Raw genomic sequence first — 19,349 nt, forward strand, 5'->3', positions numbered from 1 at the left:
ACCATCAGAGGGCTGATGTTCTAGAGGCAGGGCCGCCCAGAGGATTCAGGGGGCCTGGGCCAAAGCAGGGGAGCTGTGGCACTTGTACTCACCCGGCGGCAATCTCTGTCTTCGGTGGTGGGGAGCCCTTAAGTTGCTCCACGTCTTTGGCATCACTGAAGGGCCCCCTGCCACCGAAATGCTGCCAAAGACCTGGATCACCGCCAGGCCAGGGCTTGCGGGGCCTGGGGCAAATTGCCCCACTTGCCCCTCCCTCCCGGCCCCCCAGCAGCCCTGTCTGGAGCCACCTCCCAAGGGGAGCAGTGGGGGTAAAAAACCTTGAAGACAGCTTAGTAGGTTTATGGAGGGGCTGGTATGACAGGACTTCCTGCAGTGGCATGTGGTCTATTGGCAACTGCCAGTAGCAAAAATTCCCAATGGCTTGATCTGGGATAGTAGATGGGGAGCGCTCTGAGTTACTACAGAGAATTCTTTCCCAGGTGTCTGGCTGGTGGGTCTTGCTCACATACTCAGGGTTTAACTGATCACTGTATTTGGGTAGGGAATGAATTTTCCCTCAAGTCAGATTGGCAGAGACCCTGGGAGTTTTTCATCTTCCTCTTCAGCGTAAGGCCTGGCTCACATGTAAGTTTAAACTAGTGTAAATAGTGGAGTTTCTGTAACTTGAAGTCTTTAAACCATGATTTGAGGACTTCAGTAACTCACCAGAGGCTAGGCGTCTATTAGAGGGACGGGGTGAGGTTCTGTAGCCTGCAATGTGCAAGAATTCAGTGGTGGTCCTTTCTGACCTTAGTCTGAGAGTCTATGGTTATCGTGTCCCTCACAGATGGGATCTTTTGAGCCATAGCTATTTCAAAGTTAGTTAATCTATAGTGCCTTTATTTTCATTAGGTGAATATATTTTGCATAATTACCACTTTTGTAATGTTAAAACAACTCCCAGTAAAACCCTCTGCAGAAATAAATTAACATACTGATAGAAAATTCACATGGAGTCTGTGTGCACAATGAAGCACACAGTTCCTAAATACACTAAAGGTGTAACACTGGAAAAGTACAGTGCATAACCTGTCAGCTATGCATACCTGTTACCTGCATAACAATGCACAGTGTTACAGGAGCCTTTGGAAATAGGACTCAGAATCCCTGTTTGTGTAAACATGCTAGATATGCACTAGTAACCCTGCAAAGATAAACCAAAGTAACTATGGCAAGGGCAATGCTCTTCCCAATAAACTTTCAGCTGCCCACCATGGACATTCTGGAAAAAACTTTTCACAATAGTTGAACTGTTCTAGCTGTCCATCCCTGTAGAAGACTCATTTATAATCCATTGTGATTTCCATAGGCCCTTGATGTCATAAACCAGTGGTTTGCAACCTTAAAAAATTTCAGATGGAGGTGTGAAACCCTTTGAAATCTTAAGAGACAGTCTGTGGCCCCCCAAGGGTCTGCAGACCACAGGTTGAAAACCACTTTCATAAATAATTGTGCTCTCCTGAATATGAAAATGTAGCAAAAAGCAATTCCTCCTTCAAGGGGAATTAGTTAAAAATGAGAAAACAAAGTTTGAGGGTGGTATTTAATATTACTATTAATTTCACAATATATACGTATAACTTCTGTTTATCTAGGTGATCTTGATGTTGAAGTAGTTTCCACTTACATCTCTAGAATGGGACGTGTTTTTCCAGCAGTTGAAGGACGAGTGAAGTTTTCTGCAGGAAATCTCATCCAAGGAAGTATTATGCTGATTGTTGGCTTATTCACTGTGATATTCCTGCACTTCATTTTTTAAATTCTCATTTGCAATGCTTTTAGACTCCTGCTAGAATGCCTGCACCTCTCAGCACGTGTTTAAATAGGTCTTAGGTCTTGGCATGCATTCAGTAATTATAGCGGAAGGCCAACTGTATGACAGTCAAGATTGAGACCAGCTCTCTTTAAAACATGGCTCTTCTAAATGCTGTATTATGAGCTTGGTTACCAAGGTTGCCTTGAAATTTGGTGTGCTTTGTAGGAGTTTGTGGTAGGAATATTGATCCAAATTTGGAGTCACCTGACTAAGGGTTTCCTGAGATCTCTCTCTGAGGAACAAACAAAACAGCTTTGCTGAAGGTTAACACATTATAACAGTTTTTTGCCCAGATCTGGGTATCAAAACTTGGCTCTGAAAAAAAGCTGAGACACATACTATACACTGGTTTAAGTGCACTTCCTTGATATTTCTACCCTCAAACTCAAGTTCCAAAGAGGAAAGCATTAAAGGAAAATATCTTATTCCATGGAGAAATATTGTATTCTGTTGAAATATTTACAAGCATATCAGTGAAAAATTCTCTCTCCAACTCTTCCCATGCACACTTAAACAGTGAAAACAAATCTTTTTTCAGCAGTGTAAATAAATTCCCACTTATAGATGCATTACTACTTTCCTCTGTTCCCTATGCAGGGTTGAACACAAATGTGAAAACTTTATCCAGTTTTCAATCACACTTATTTTGGCTACATCAGTGGCTGAGATAATTTTCCCCCTCTAATAGAGATTGGTTTAAACACTGAAGCACAGTCAGACATAAGCTCCTCTTACACTAGGAGATTAAGACTGCCACATTATTAGAAAGGTGGGTTCCCAGGAAGTTGCAGTGTTTTTGGATTTCACATGCACGTATTCCTTGAACAGGTACTCTCTTTTTTAGAGAGGCAGCAATTGACATTTTCTTATCTACAAATGGAAGAGGCAAAGACTTCCAGCAGAATAAAAGTTAGTCTGATTAACAGATTGGTGTCATAGAATAAAATCTTAGGGTTAGGGTTAGAAGGGACCTCAGGAGATCATCTAGTCCAACCCCCTGGTCAAAGCAAGACAAATCCCCAGTTGTTGTTTTTTTTTAACTCCAGTTCCCTAAATGCCCCCTCAAGGATTGAGCTCACAACCCTGGGTTTAGCAGGCCAATGTGCAAACCACTGAGCTATTCCCTCCACCCTTTTTAAGCAGACCTGAAAAAACAGCAAAAGGTTACACCTATGGGCCAAGAAGCACTGGAATCTTGTAGATAGCTTCAGCTGTAATTCTGCTGTATCCTTCAAGTTATCCAGTAAGGTGGATTTGGCCAGCAGAATTAACATTTTAGCTATCTTTGTGCAAAAGGCAGGAGGGAGTAAATGGAAAGGGGGATATAAAAATTGTGACTCACAGGCTCATTACGAGTTTCAGATTTGTGTACTTGTTTTAAGCTTCTTGTTAGCTTTGTGTTCTATCTTATTTGGTGTTGACATTTTCTGAAAGTGCTGCGCAGGAGTATCTGTGAAAAGGTATAGCATGGACACGTTATATGTAACTACATAAGAAAGGACTTGTCAATGGGTTTTCTAATGGCTAGTTTGAAGGGGGAAAAAAAGCTTAATGCATGGGAGGGAGGGAATCTCAACATGGAAAGTTTCTTTAAACATATTCCATTAAGAACAGATTGGGGCTCCAACTCCAGTTTTTTAGTCCTTTAAGGAAGACTCTGGCAAGACTTCATATGTGTGATATTTCTAAAATAAAAAGAGCAAAAAAAAGTAACTTAATTATTTCTGAAGTGCTTCATGTTTCAGCATTGCTAGATAAATTGAACACTTTAATCATTAGCTCCCTGTTCTCTACAATATGTAAGTACTTTTCATGCTAACGAAGCATGAAAGGCCAAAAACTAAATAAGCTCTGAGGTAATGATTTACTTGCAACAGATTCATTTTCTTCACTTTCTATAAAAAAAGAGACATGGAGATTTGTTTTGGGGAAAATTTTAGAAATATTTTACAACCTTACTTTAGCAAAGCTAAATTTATATCAAAGCCACTTCCCCACAAAAATCTTCGCAGAGTTTTTCAAAATATCTTTTCAGGAAGATGACCCCTTTGTTTTTATCAGTACACATTTAGGTTTGGTCCTCTACACGTCTGCTTTTCAGTGTACAAGAAACATTACCATATTCTCTCCTATACTGACAATTTTTTGTAAAATGAGTATTTTGTCTATTAGCAATAGTTACACTTTTGAGGAGAAGGGTAACGAGTTCAAATAGCAGACAAAGTTCTTTAATTTCAATCAGGATTAAATCTGAATTAATCTTTATTAAGCAAACAGATCTTCAGAAGTTAAATTGCACTGTTATTTACAAGAAAATATACAGTTCAAGACTAAAATGTTTCACATCCATTAAATTAGTGCACTGCAGACATTTCCATTTGGTGTTCATCCAAGCTCCAGCTTTTACATCCACGATGATACAGAGGTAGCTTCCTTCTGAACCTATAAGTAGTAATTGAGAAAAATTTTGCACTGTAATTTACTGAAGTATGGAAATATATATTTACATAGAAACACAATGAACAAAATATTTTAAACACATTAGAAATCATCATAATAAATATGAAGGTCCAGAAATTAAAGGATAATTTTCATATTTTCCCCCTACTGTACCTTAAATCAGGAAATGTCCTGTCTTTGTAACTCCTGCTGTTCCCAACCCTTAAATCAGCTTTTCTGAACACAAGCCTATGATCTAGAATCCCTCATTCTGAAATGAAATCTTTAGTCTTTACCTCTCATTTCTCTTCATCCCCTGCTGTGATTTCTTCCTCCCTCTATCATCCCAGCTCACCACACCAGAGTTTCCAAGAGATTAGATATACATTGGGTTTGAGACTGAGTTTATATAATGGCATTTTACTGCTCTTCTAAAAAGACAGCTCTTATATAATCTGTTTATGAACGTTTTATTTGGGTGTTAGTCCAGTATAACTGAATTGATTAAATGTATACTGGTCATGATAAGTCTAATTAAATAAGAATCCAATATGTCAGAGATGAAGATTAATGGCTGAAAAGGAAACAGAAGGGCTGGAAAAAAAAACAAAGATAGCTATAAACTTGAAGACTGGGATTATTTCATAGCACCAGTTAAGAACTGGGTTATTTACCACATACTATATGTAAACAAGCTATGGCTTTACAGCATAATACCTCATTTTAAACTAGGTTCAAAAGGGGCAGGTGACAAAAGTCCTGAGAAGGCATAAAAAAAGGCAACAAACAGAGAGCTAGATGTTGGGGGAGGAGGGATGGGGCAAAATTGAAAATTACAACCAGGTCAATAGGAGCAATAAGAGGAAAAAGAGCAGGGAAATGTGCTCAACATCTTAGGGTCGCTTGCTGGTGGATTCTCTGCAGCTTGAGGTCTTCAGATCATAATTTTGAGGGTTTCAATAACTCAGTCATGGGTTAGGGGTTGTTATAAATGTGTTGGGTAGGGTTTGGCTGTGGCCTGCTTTGCGGAGGTCAGACTAGATGATCATATTGGTCCTTCTGACCTATGAGTCTATGAGTATATACAAATGCCAGAACATGGGGATAAATAGGAAAAACTGGAAGTAGCAGTACACAAGATAGATTATGACTTAATTGGCATCACTGATCAGTCTTGGTGGGCTAAACCTCATGACTGGATATTGGTAGAAGAGTAGACCTTTCAGGAAGGACAGGCAGGGAAAAAGGGAGATGATGTGTATTATACTCAAGAACATATACACTTGTTCTGAAGTCCAGAAGGAGGTCAGATGCAGAGCAGCTGAAGTTTCTAGGTGAAGATGAGCGGAGGTGAAGGGGAAAAAGAGTGATGTCATGATAGGGGTCACTATAGACCACCAAATCAGGGAGAGGAGGTGGATGAGGCATTTCTACAACAAGTAACAGCAATATCCAGAATCCAAGACCCCTATAATAATGGAGAACTTTAACTACCCAGACATCTGTTACAAAAGTAAAGTGCAAAACACAATACCCAATAAATTCTTGGAATGTATTGGGACAAGCTGTTCAGAAGGTGGAGGAAGTAACGAAAGGGACAGGGAGAATGGTTGCGAATCTGAAGGTAGAAACAATCTGGGTGAAAGTGACCATGAAACAACACATGATATGCAAGGAAAGGAAGGTGGGAGAGCAGCAGAATAAGGACAATGGACATCAAAAAGAAAAAAAAAAAAAAAAAGACAAAACTTGGAAACTGGCAGGTAAGGTCCCAGGGGAAGAAAACTAAGGAGAAAAGGAATTCAGGAGAGCTGTCAGTTTCTCAGAGACAATATTTAAGGCACAACAGCATGATGAGAATAGCTCAATGTGAAGGAAAGAGAGGAAGAACAGTAAGAAACCAATATGGCACCATCAGGAGCTCTTTAATGACCCGAAAATCCAAAGGGAATTCGACAAAAAGTGGACACAGATAAATAGCTAAGGACAAGTACCAAATACCACAAGAATGTAGAAACAAAATAAAAAATTAAGGCACAAAATGAATTACATCTAGCAAGGGTCATAAAAGGCATTAGTAAACTAAGGGAATGTGGTCTAAATGAAATTACTATAAGGTGGGTGCACAACTGGTTGAAAGCCCATACTCAGTTATCCATGATTCATTGTCAAACTGGGAAGACATATCTCCTGGCATCCCACAGGTGTCTCTGGAGCTTATTGTTAAGTCATCCAAAACGAAAGAAGGACCTTTGAATGCAAGGTCAAGAATGGTCTGGTGGACCTCTGAGGGAGCCTAGAAGACTGAAATCATGAACGTCTTAAACTAATAGCTGATGCCATGATTTGAGCTACCGAGTCCACAACATCCAAACTATCTTGAGGATCAGTTCTGGCAACCAACTTACTTTCTTCCATTATTACAGTGAAGTCTTGCCTGCAGCTCTCTGGTAACCTGTCCTTGAATTTAACGTCTTCCCAAAGCATGAAGTCATAGCGACTCAAGACTGCCTGCTGATTTGCAATCCTAAATTGCAGACTTCACAAGGATTAAAGTTTGCGACCCAGCAAGTCCAGTCTTTTTTAATCTTTCCCTTTACATGTTGATGCTTGGGTGTCCTTACGTCTCCTGCTGGTTAGTAGCTGCCATTACTAAGGAGCCTGGAGGAGGATGAGAATACAAGTCCTCATATCCGTTAGAATGGTCATAGTACCTCCTCTTGGGCCATTTTGTTGTGGGAGATGGGGGGGCTCTACTTAAGTGCCTTAACTGGCTCCATAATTGCTTCATTAATCAGCAGAGCCATTTTAGAAAGTGCCATTAGTAACAGAATGTTCACTAACTTGTGAGAGCTCTCACAGACCTCCTCTGCCTGAATGTCAAGAACAGAGGCTACCCTTCTCAGTAGATCTTGATGAGCCATATGGTCCTCTGGTAGTGGTAGTGAGTCACTTGCCACCTTCACAGCCTTGTCTGGTGATGAAGAAGAGAGCCAACAGGATGCTGAGATAGTGGCTGCTCTGTGTCTTATGGTGGAGAAACCGCACAAGTGACTTCTGGCTGCTTTCAGTACTGGGTACTGGAGAATGTTGTCTGTGGTGCCATTTCTCTTGGTGCACCCTTGAGGAAACCGAACAAGACAGGTGAAGAGAAGTCAGGGGGATGCCCCATAGCATCCAGAATGGCCACAGATATGGGCCTGGGACTCATGCTTGACTGGGCCGTTGCCCCTGAGGAGGCAGCCAGTGCTGTGACTATTGTGACCCCCAAAATCCCTAGTTGTCTGAGAACTGGTTGGGACACAGAAGAATGCACCCCCAAGTCTGACAAAGAAGAGTCTGAGCCTTCAGACAATGGAGGAGCAGAGCCAGTCAGAATTGGGGGTAGATAGCCAGAATCCAGGGATGGCAGTACTGAAGATATCATTGCTGGCTTGCCTCTTGACTACACTGGCTTTTGTGGAAGTGTGGGCTGTACTGGTACCGCATGCTTCTGATGCGGTGACTGAAAGCCTTCCTGTACCACTGGGGATATTGGTACTGAAAGGTTAAGAAGGTCTCCATATGCCTCTGGAGTGGTTGGTAGTGGTAATGATTCCTGACACAAGGATTTTTCACAGGTCAACCTCAATGGACCTGGCCAGGTTCCAGAGGCAGCGATCCCTTCTTTTTAGTCAAAGACTGCTCTAAGGAATCCCTTCCTCCACGTCTTTTCTAGAGCTTCTGCCTCTAGCCGGCTATGGTACTGGTGAACTTGACTGAGGTACCCAGCTAGAGGAGGGTGTCTCCTTCTTCTGGTGCACCACAAAGATCAAAGAGCTGCAGAATCTCTGGTGGGCACTCTGCATCGAAGCTGCATTCCTAACACATTACTAATCCAACAACTCCAATGCAGTGGAGAGTATGTTTATAAAATCTGCAGATGAGACAAAGGGATTGAGACAGCTGGGCCACAGCTGTGTGCTAATTGGGCCACTTGCGGCCCACCGCTTGAGAACCACTGGTCTAGGCTCCCCACATTCACATTTGAGGTCATTAATCAACTTCCACTTGGTCATAGTGTCACCAGGCTTTACCACCCTAGCTCTCATGTGATTTGGGGCAACTAGTTCGAGGTGTCTGGAGAAAGTTGTTATGAAGGTTCTCTGGAATCACTGGAATTTCTTTCCTTCCACAATGGTATTCTGAAGTAAGGGATTTTCAGAGGCAAATATCTTTCTGGACTTCAGCCTCTTGGATGGTGGAATGTATCCACACAATGCGTGTCTTGGATCATGCATCTGTTTTAGTGTCTCCTTTTTACTGAAGGCATCCCACCTCACTGATGTTAGTGCAATCCCCAAAAGTTTCAAAGTCCCTGTGATGATCCTACAGGATTGTCTGAGGTCAGTATCAATTTTGTGTGCATAGACTGAGCATGACCATACTGGTGCACAAAGCTGCAACTGAGCACAAGAAGTGACTTGTTGCTTGCTTGTAGTGTTTGGGGGTGAACTCCCCATTTTGTACTGGTCAATTTCTGGAGTACACAATTCCCAGAGTTCATTTTCTTTTTCAACTGCTTGATATGTTCTTTGTACATCCACATTAGTCTAACATGACTACAGATTATACAATTCAACTTGTCCTGTAAGATTTTTATTTAAGTGTTTACAGCAGTTAAAAACTTGAACCATTTTTTCTATACTTCATTTGGAAGTCTTCAGTTGAGTCTTCATTTCAACTAAGTAAGTCAGGTCTCTCTTTCGTGAAAGTAAACACTATAGATGGCCTTAATTTGTTTCAACCTCCATTACTAGCTTATATTTACCAAGAAAAACTGAAATATTAATTTTGCTCCAACAAGGTATTTTTGTGTTAAGTGCTAAAACTGTGCTTGGCACTGTGCAAACTCTAAGATGCAGCTCCTGTGCTGTGGTGCTTACAATCTCAGTTGTTAAGATGCAAGTTCTATATTTTAAATAAAATCAAAGTTGGCTAACAAAAAATTCATTATTCAATTCTCTTTCAAAAACTTTGATATACATAGTAGATACAAACATGTCACACCCCTCCAGATTAATATGCACTATGTAAATAGTGCTTAGCCCTTATACAGTACTTTTTATCCATCCTCTCTCCTTTATCTGGACACTGGGAACTCCAGAAAGCAATAACCAAAGTTATGTATAACAAAATAGACATTCAATGGAAAAAATTCTGAACCTCAACCAGAATGCAACAAGCAGGATAAATTTCCCAAAGACAGTATCTGCAGAAATTTGAGTCAGTCAGTCAATAAAGACAAGGCATACAGGGATACCCCACTGGCTGCCCTGCACAGTTCCATTGGGGAGGCACCTCTACTTCTAGCACAACTTACAGGCCTCATGAGAAATTTTAAAATCAGCAAAAATTAAAAAGTCTGGCCTTGAAAAATCTGAAGGCATCTTTCAACCTAACAAAATATAGACTCCTCAGTGGAGTTAACCTTTTGATGGCTAATGATAACAGTAACTGTTGGGATTTCATGTCTATCTGCTTGTGATTAATAGAGAGTGGACGAGTCTAAAGTGACTAAGATTAGAGGAGATCTATTCTGCAGCATTTATATGGGTTTGTCATCACATACCTTATTGAGTTCTGGGAACAGTTCTTGTATCCCAATATCCAGCAGAACATAAGTCAACTAAAAAACAGAAAAAGTAGCTGTTGTAAAAGGGTCATGGTCAGTTTTTATGACAACCCTTTAAAACAACTATATTGCTCTTCATTTTTAATAATTAAACGAGAATTTGCATTTACCTGGGATACACAAAAGATCACTGAAAGCCTTTATGAAATACTGCACCAAGCAGTAAGGTTTCTCATATAATTGTTTTCAGAATTAAAAGTACCTGCTTGTTAAGCACTGGCTGCTGCAGTCCATCAAACAGAAGTCTGATGCCTTCATACTTGGCATCTTCTCCAATGCATTTGCCTATCAGATCTAGACCAGATACCAAACACATACCAATCACAAAAAGCCATTACAAATTAGTTATGTCCTATAGTAAAGCATGGCTAGACCAAAATTCAGTTGACCATATCCTCAGCACCTCCAATGGCTCTAAACTTGTATGCTATAATTTTACCTTTGAAATGAATTTGTTTTTGTAACCACAAGTGTCAAAAATCTTTCTGAATCCCTTTGATTATTCTATTTTAGCTAAGAATTAGCCACAGTGTCTACTAAATGAATTTAAAGACATATAAGTGGAAGCCTATGTCTTCAAGTTCTCAATATGAGAAAAATTATTCCTTTGTTACCCAACTCACTGCAGCGATATACACATTTTTTTACTTGTAGTTTTACTTTCAATGGCATAGAACTAAGTCACTGCCAGATTTTAGGTGAAAAATATACATCCTGAGTTTACTGCTCTAATGCTTTGTGTAATAAAACATAGGTTCCTTATCTGTACATGGAAGTTCTTTGAGATGTGTGGCCCCATCTGTATTGCACACATGGGTATGCATGCATTCCATGTACCTGTGACCAGAGATTTCTAGCAAGTAGCATCCATTAGTCCATGCCTGTGCACTTACTCCCCTTCATGCTCCGTACTGAAGATATAAGAAGAGGTGTTGTGATACATGAAGGGGAGGAGCTCCCTTTTTTGGACACCCAGCCAGCCAGTTAGCTATGAAGTCCCAGAGGGTTAAAAAGTCCCCAGGTAAAGAAAAGAGAGTAGGCACCAGACCAAAAGAGCCAATGGGAAGGCTAGAACTTTCTAAAGAGGTGAGAAAAGTTTTCCCTTTGTCTCTCTGCTGGTCCCTCTGGGCTGGAGAGGGAGGCAGCTGGAATGCAGTGTAAAGGTTGGACCCAGCTATGAAAATTAATCGTCCATACCTAGAAGAATTCATTGGGACAGGGAATGTTTAGATAGATGCAATTAGGGTTATATTTCTTTTATTTTCTGTAAGGCTTGTGGACTCCTCTGTGCCAGCCCCAGATGGTTTTGTTTGCTTGAAACCTTTAAGCTGAACCCCCAAAAAAGCTATTTTGGGTGCTTAATTTTTGGAATTGCTCTCTTAACATCTAGCAAAAGCCTAAGTTCCATATATATATTTTTTTGTTTTGTTTTTAATAAAATTTACCTTTAAGAACCTGATCAGTTTTGTGTCTTAAAAGATCTGTGCAATTAGCTGGTGGCAACAGCTGGGTTTCCCTTTTGTTTAATTCTCGGCTTCCCCAAGGGAGGAGTGGAAAAGCTGAGGGGTTTCAGGGAAAACTTTCCAAGTGAGTTTTTCCAGAATTTGCAAGAGGTAGTTTTTCACATGGGTAGTGGCAGCATTTACCAAGCCAAGGTCAGAGAAAAACTGTAACCTTGGGGGTTTAATACAAGCCTGGAGTGGCCAGTATTAGTTTTTAAAATCCTTGCGGGCCCCCACCTTCTGCACTCAAAGTGCCAGAGTGGGAAATCAGCCTTGACAGGTGTGGACCAATGTCTCTCCAGTTCTTTCTCTTACTGCAAATCAGATAGGATCCAAAGCAGAAAGGATGGAGGAAGGGGAGTGGAACACAGCTAGAGACCATACTTCTCGAAGAACCTCAGGCTACAGGTAAGTAACTTTCATTTCTTTGAGTGCTGGTCCATATGTATATTCGACATGTGGGCGATTGGTAAGTAGTATTCAAACAGGTAGTGTGAAGATGCATTTACTATAGATGTCTAGAATACCACTGTCCCAACAGCTGCATCTGCAAAATAGGCCTGGACTAAGGTGTAATGTATCAGGTAGGAATGGAAGTAGCATTTCTCCAAATGCTTTGCAGCAAGCGGCACCAAAGCGGGCATGCTCCAAAAAGAAACTTCATAGGCTCCATGACCGTCTCATTAATAGGGAGGGCCATTCTCCCAGGGGCAGATGGCTGCAGGATATCCAACAATTTATGGATATTCTCCTGCAGGGAGAATGCCCAGGGAAGAAGCCACATATTGCAAAATGTCATGGTAGACCTGAAGTCCTCAGGCACCAAAGGAGAGGAAAAGCCAGGCACTGTTGAATCGTCTTGAGGATGAAGAAGAGGCAGTTAACTGCAACAGGGCAGATCCCATTTTTGGACTGGTGGGCCTCGATGGGACAACTCTGGAGACTTCACAATGGGAAGGCTCACTGGTGTCTGAACCTGTGGAAAGTCAACATCCCCCACCACAGACATGCCTAGTGATCTCGCTTTGGAGCGAGATGAGTGCGACCACCATAACGGAGGAGCCTCCCACAAATTCTATGGAGGACACTGGGCATAATGAGAGGACATTAGTGGCCAGTAGGTGCTAGGACACAAGTGCCAATCCCAGTACCCACGATGCTCCATGAATGGTTCCCAATGTGGGCTACATGATGGAGAATGGAAGGAGGAAAATCCCAAACTTGACACCAAGTCGTCTTGGGTTTCCAGGGATAAAAATAGAGCCAGCCCTGAGAATGTGATCTACTAGTCTGATTCATCTGTTTCCCAAAACCAGGGAGGGACTGGCACTGATGGTAGAAACTGTACCACCAACACCAAGTATGCCTTTGTTGTTTCTGTAAAAGCAGCAGAGAATCCTGTGGCACCTTATAGACTAACAGACGTTTTGGAGCGTGAGCTTTCGTGGGTGAATACCTGCGTCTGACTAAGTGGGTATTCACCCACGAAAGCTCACGCTCCAAAACGTCTGTTAGTCTATAAGGTGCCACAGGATTCTCTGCTGCTTTTACAGATCCAGACTAACACGGCTACCCCTCTGATATTTGTTGTTTCTGGTGCTCAGAGTGGCATCAGCCCTGAAGTCAGCAGCAGTACTGATATATCTGACAATGCCAAAGTGGACAGTGATGAGTGCTATCATGGTAACATCGGTGGTGCAAGATGGTGCATGTAACCTGGAGGATCTTGATTGGTCTTGTGCGACCTTTTCCTCAGTGTACTTGATGGGGAGCAGCCCTTCTCCAGGGCGGACTTACTGATGGCAGCACAACCATGTGGAATTTTGATTTGCAAATAAAGATATTCAACTGACATAGGTTGAGAATAGGTCTCCATTCTCCTTTTTTCTTGGGAGCTATGAAATACAGGGAGTAGAACCCTTTGTCTTGATGTTGAGGTGCAACTCATTCTAAGAGAGTGTCTACCTCCCAAGAGAGGATTTCCTTTGAGAATAGTCCCTGAGGAGGGGCCAGGAAGAGAAACTTGATAATATAGCAAGAGTGGATGATCTCTAATACCCACTTGCACTCCAGTTGTGGGTGAAAGGGGCCAGGTGGCAGTTTGGAGCTGGGAGGTAAGTAGGAAATTACATCAACAAGGGTACGTGGTTCTCAAGCATCCTGTCAAAAGTCACTCCTGGCTGGTGGGTGAGATAGAGCGGCTGCAGCTGAGGTAGAGGAAGTGCAGAGCTGGATCTTTGTACTTTCTGCTCTTTCCATGGCAGTTTGTAAGGGAACTGGCGGTAGAACAGCTGAGGGAGAGTTCTAGGCTTATACACCTCTAACCCGCTATAACACGACCCGATACAACACGGGTTCGCATATGACGCAGTAGCAGTGGGGCTCTGGTGGCGCTTTAAAGGTTCCAGGGCTCCGGCTGCTGCAGGGAGCCCTGGGCCCTTTAAATCACCGCCAGAGCCCTGCTGCCACTATCCCGGGGCTGCAGCAGCGGGGCTCAGCTGGCAATTTAAAGGCCCTGGGGTTCCTGCTGTTTTGGGGAGCCCCGGGCCCTTTAAATCACTACTGGAGCCCTGCTGCCACTACCCTGGGTTCTTTAAATCACTGCTGCAGCCCTGCCACCGCTACCCCAGTATAACAGTGTTTCACATATATTGCAGTACGGATTTTTGGCTCCCCATGACCGCGTTATATCGGGGTAGAAGTGTACTCCTGTTTGTGGTATTTTCTCTTTGGAGCTGGGATATAAATGCCCAAAGGGCGGAGGGTTGTCCTGGAGTCTTTTAGCAAGTAAAGACTTATTAGTCTTTTCATTGAAGAGATCAGACTCAAAAGGCAAGTCTTCAATACTATTCTGGACATCCTTGGGGAACCTCCAGAAGTGGAGCCAAGATTCACACCTCACAACTATTGCTGCAGCTATAGCTCTAGATATGGTATCAGTTTCATGAGGGCTTGGAATTGAGCCGTGTCCTCCTGAGGGAGTTTGTCTCTGAGCTCCAAGAATTTGGAGTAATTTGTGAAATCTATTTTGCTAACAGGGTCTAGTAGTTAGGAATTCAAATACCTTCCTCCCTAGAAGGTCAAGATCTCTGCAGGGGATGCCTTGGTGTCTTCTAGCCTGGATTTCACTGTAGCAACAGAGAAAAAAATGCGGCTACTATTAGAGAGTTGGGATCAGGGTGAGTAAACAGAAACCGCACCTTTAGCAGGTATAAAATATCTCCTTTCAGATGCTTTTGGGGAGAGGGGGAGGAGGGCACATAGGAAACAAGAGTATGCCAAACTGCCTTGGATGATTCCATAATGGCCTCGTTCATTGGGAGAGCCATCCAGCTTGGGCCAGAGGGCTGCAAGATATCCAAGAGCCAATGCTGCATAACATGGATTGCTTCAAGAGGAATCTGGCACTTAGCTACCACCCTCTGCAAGAACTTTTGGTATTGCCTCTAATCATCAAGCAGAGATGGTGAATATGGGATAATTGCCTCATCAGGTGAGGAGGATGAAATACCTATTAGTACCTGTGGATTTGGATTGATTTCCTCCTCTGCATACTCGAAAAGAGCCAGCTGGTGTCAGCTAGGAGGAGAGGGTGCAGTAGGATTCATGTTCAGATCTAGAGTACTTGGAAAGAGATCCTGTGGTGCCTAATAGGGCCAATATGAAGAGTCAACAAGCTGGGGGGACACTGCAAAGCATTGGGTCCCATCAGTCCCCTAGGTTTCATATCCAGGTGGAGAATGGGTCCAAGACTCCTAGAGTCTGTGTCCAAGCTAGCCTCCCTGTGTGTCAGGAACATCAGATTCTGATGAGAAGGTAGGTTCTGGTTCCACTAGTGATACCGGTGGATGAATGTGCCAACTTGTGAATGGGAGTATCCACTTCTCTTCAAAGGGGTTTCTTCCTCTGGTGTCAAGATATCCCTCAGGAGGGCTGGACTCAAAAGGACAGGAGACTGAGGGTAAGGTAGGGTGAAAATATCCTCTGGAGAGGTATAGGTTTCAGTCCATCCCAGGGCACAAGGTGTCAGAGTGATCAGGACTGACTGCTCCAGTGCATCTAATGTTACGGTAGTCAACGGATCCTTCTGGGAGCAAGTTACTACTGCAGAGTTCCCAGTTGCTGTCAATAGGTGCTGATCTTTTGTATAGCTGTAGCCACAGTTGGTACCAATAGATCCTTTCTCTTAAACACCTTACCCTCATGGTTGAAAGGTTTAGGTAGACCTAAGTCTTTAGGACCCACACATTAGGACTCACTTGACTGGACAGAGTCAGGGAGGGATCCTTTTTTGTAGGAGCATATCTGTCTTTGAGTTTATGAGAGTGCCCCTTACTCACATGAGAGGCCCAAGGCATTGAATCCTTGGGCTTACCAGCTCTGGCATCTGCTCCTGAACTCTTGCTCGGAGGAGAACCACTCTTAGACTGAGGCCAATGAACCAAGGGATCAACTTGGCCTGGATCCTTACTGGGTCTCATGGCCTTTTCCAAGGGGTACTTCCTCAGTCAAAATTCTCATGCCACATGAGTCTGGAGAGAGAGAAGGAGGGTTAGATGCTGCAGCTGGCAGAAAAATGAGCCTCCCCAAGGCAGTAAAGGGAGCAATGGTGTTCATTGTTGACTGAGAACAAGCAGGGTCAGAAGGCTGTTCCCTTAAACCTCAGGATTCTGGGCACAGTATTTCTCCCCAGGAAGATGATCCCTGAGGCAGGGGAAAGTAAACTATACTAACTAAACTATAAACACACTAAGAATACTAAAACTATATACAATTATATGTCCAGGTTTTTGAGTGACAATGCAAACATAGCTTTGGACACAGAGGATTCCAACTCAGGCCATGCACCTGTGTAAGAAGGAACTGGCATCAGTTTGCACCACCCCATATATCCCTGATATGGAGCACAAGGGGAACAAGTATTCAGGCGCAGACCAATGAATTCTACTTGCTTGAAATCTCCAGTATCAGACACATGGAGTTCATGCATACCCATATGCTGAATACAGAGAGACCAGCAATCAGAGAACTTAAAATTACACTTGCAATGAATTATTATTCGATGACCTCTAATCACAGGATTTTTTCCCTAATTTATATAGGGAAAGTACAGCTTACATGAGATGCTTTTTCAGGTTTTCACTGCAGCCCTGCTTTTTACCCAGTTTTCAGCTGGGCTGAATGATATACAAAGAAGTGGAGATCAGTGTCAGACTCTCAGCTGGTTCAGATCCCACACTCCTCCTGACCTGCACAGTGTCATTATTTAACCATTACACCAAAGGCCTAGAGGTGCAAGTAACCCTCGTTAAAACTATGAACATTTGAAAATGAAAGTCTCATTAAGCAGCAGCATTTTAGGCAACTCTTTAAAATCTCAGCCAGATAACTATGGATTGGAAAGTTAGCATGCATATTATATTTGGGCTAGGTGCCTGACTGAAGGATTAAAAAGCTTATATAGGTCATATAAATGTGGAACCTGGAATGTATCTCATCATTTCTTCAAAGGTCTGCTTTGCTCGTTTCTGTTTATCTTGAAGAGAGCGAGGTTCAGTATTCTCACAAAACACAGCATCTGTAACAACCAAAAGAACAAAAATGGCATTTAGGAGTTGGCTTTCAGTAAAGTCGTACATTATGTATGTGACTAAAAACTGATAATACGCTTTTGAATGATGTCTTCAGAATAGATTTCTCTTTTCCACATGATCTTAACTGGAAGTAAGTTCTAACCATACCAGTTAATAGCCTGATGTCTTCTGGTCTTCTTGTTCTGCTCATATCCAGAAATACCCTATCTGTTTGGAATACAATATAGTGTTTTGCCAACTCATTCCTTGTGTTAAGCCATTTTAAAAGAGCATCACAATTCTGGCTAAATTCCACTGTAGGTTAATTATATGCTGCTTAACTATAATTCCCCTGTACTTATAATTGTATAAAGATATTCTTCACATTATGTCAAACAGTCCTGCAGTACTGATGGGGCCTATTGCAATGGCCATAATTACTACAGAGGACTAAAAATATTTACAGCATTCACAAGCAGCTACCACTTTTGGTTTCAGTCACTCAAAGCTTCCTCACTTTATTTTCATTCATTCACAATATCTCTTTGGGAGCTGTAATTTTCATAACTGGCCTCCACCCAAGTTATTTTTCTAAATATGCCAATTTTGTTCAGTCTATAGTCAATTGGTACTTGTTAGCTAGCAACTGTGGGCTTCATTTTCTCTGCCTTCTCTCCACTCTTATAATAAAAGGGAAATAATTAAAAAAACCTAGCATTTATTTTCCAAAAAAAGATTAAGATACAACACACACTTTAGGAATTTCCTACACTCAATATATCTACTGCATCTTTAGCTTCACCATGTTGATCATCAGTCTTTTAGTCTTCTTTTCCTTGCTCACTGTAAGCGTTAGTGGATTATTGTTCACAATACATACTTAATTCTATAATAAAATATCAAGGATGTGCAACAAAACTGCCTTTTGGAATCTCTTGACTCATTTATGTTGTGTAAGTGTTCTTTTTCATGTTGCATTATATAGTTTGCAAAGCACTTTGGGTTGCTCACAAAAAAGGTGCTACAAGTATAAAACTAAGTCATCAATATCTTAACAAGTACCACTACAGTTTAAACATGTACAAGAAGCACATGATAAAGTAAGTATTTGCATGACTTTTCACTAACCTCTCAGGAGCGTTATCAGCGATACCAAGCGGTGCTCCTGAAATAGCTGTTCTAATTTGTACTGTAGATAGTAGTCTGTGTACATCTCCAATGTGTTTTTGAAGAGAATTCTTCCCCCCATCAAGAGGTGATGCAGCCAGTCAGGAACATGGAAAACAACTCTACCTGCAAAGTTATTATTACACATATTAAGAAGGCTCCCATCATCGTGGTACCTTGCTTTATTTCTTAAAAAGTGTGCAAATTGATATTTCCAAAAAAGAGAGAGCTAACTTTATGCAACCTGACCCCATTCCCCCTACTCTATAGCAGATCCTTTAGCTTCTAAATCTTTTTGTGTTACATTTACTACAAAAATACGAAGTGTTGCTATTATTTATTTAAGTTAGAGTGGCCACAGGAAGACATGGCCTGCACCTCAAGCAGCTTACACTCTAAATACAAAAACAAAGCGTATGGAGGAGGAGGAGAAGAAAGGGATACAACATGCAAGCAGAGTGATCAGAGTGATACTGCTACATTTGTGACACTCTAATAGTAGGAACTTTAAAAACAGGATAGCGTCCCTAACTGGCATCTTCCTTGTTATAACGAACTGTAAACCAGAGGTTGGCAACCTCTGGCACGCGGCTCACCAGGGTAAGCACCCTGGCAGGCTGGGCCAGTTTGTTTACCTGCTGCATCGACAGGTTCGACCAATGCGGCTCCCGCTGGCTGTGGTTCACCGTCCCAGGGCAATGAGGGTAGTGGGAAGCTGCAGCCAGCACCTGCCGATGCAGTAGGTAAACAAACTGGCCTGGCCTGCCAGGGAGCTTACCCTGGCGAGCCGCGTGCCAGAGGTTGCCGGCCCCTGCTGTAAACTTTAGACAAACTTTTCAAACAGCACGTTAATCAAACACCCTGAACTTTTGCACCTCTGTTATACTTCATAGCAAGTACAAAGAGAAATAATTTCTTACCAACATACATTAAGTAGTCATAGACTCCTTCTACTGTTATCATCTCTATAAAGTAGTTCTGATTTTGTCTTCTCTCTGTATTCTCAGAGCGGTTTGCATTGTTCTTGAACAGATCACTGAAAAGCTAAAATAGAAATATTACATCTTGAAAAACAAACAAAACTAGAGTAAAAACCAGGGGTAGGCAACCTATGACACGCGTGGCGAAGGTGGCATATG

The 19,349-nt window shown here is 42.1% G+C and overlaps 2 protein-coding genes across 6 annotated transcripts in view; one reads left to right on the forward strand and one right to left on the reverse strand.

Annotated features, from left to right (window-relative positions):
- NT5E (5'-nucleotidase ecto) overlaps positions 1-2,278 on the forward strand; it is a 44,754-nt gene extending 42,476 nt beyond the window's left edge. For both annotated transcript variants that reach the window (XR_012655508.1, XM_032805252.2), the window contains exon 9: positions 1,635-2,278. Coding sequence is in view for 1 of the 2 variants with exons in the window: in XM_032805252.2 (XP_032661143.1) it covers positions 1,635-1,798 (164 nt within the window). In the remaining variant the exon portion in view is untranslated. The remainder of the gene's footprint in view (positions 1-1,634) is intronic.
- Positions 2,279-4,099: 1,821 nt separating this feature from the next.
- The window catches only part of SNX14 (sorting nexin 14), a 77,009-nt gene continuing 61,759 nt past the window's right edge, over positions 4,100-19,349 (reverse strand). For 3 of the 4 annotated variants that reach the window (XM_032805248.2, XM_032805250.2, XM_032805249.2), the window contains 6 exons: positions 19,131-19,254; positions 18,172-18,336; positions 16,953-17,048; positions 10,171-10,262; positions 9,906-9,962; positions 4,100-4,297 (listed from right to left, as the gene is read on the reverse strand). In XM_032805248.2, the coding sequence (XP_032661139.2) occupies positions 4,259-4,297; positions 9,906-9,962; positions 10,171-10,262; positions 16,953-17,048; positions 18,172-18,336; positions 19,131-19,254 (573 nt within the window). In that variant the 3' untranslated portion in view covers positions 4,100-4,258. Of the gene's footprint in view, positions 4,298-9,905; positions 9,963-10,170; positions 10,263-16,952; positions 17,049-18,171; positions 18,337-19,130; positions 19,255-19,349 lie in introns of those variants that run through there. The other variant, XM_032805251.2, reaches the window with a different exon arrangement.

This window comes from Chelonoidis abingdonii, chromosome 3 (assembly GCF_003597395.2).
Source record: "Chelonoidis abingdonii isolate Lonesome George chromosome 3, CheloAbing_2.0, whole genome shotgun sequence".
Lineage (NCBI taxonomy): Eukaryota > Metazoa > Chordata > Testudines > Testudinidae > Chelonoidis > Chelonoidis abingdonii.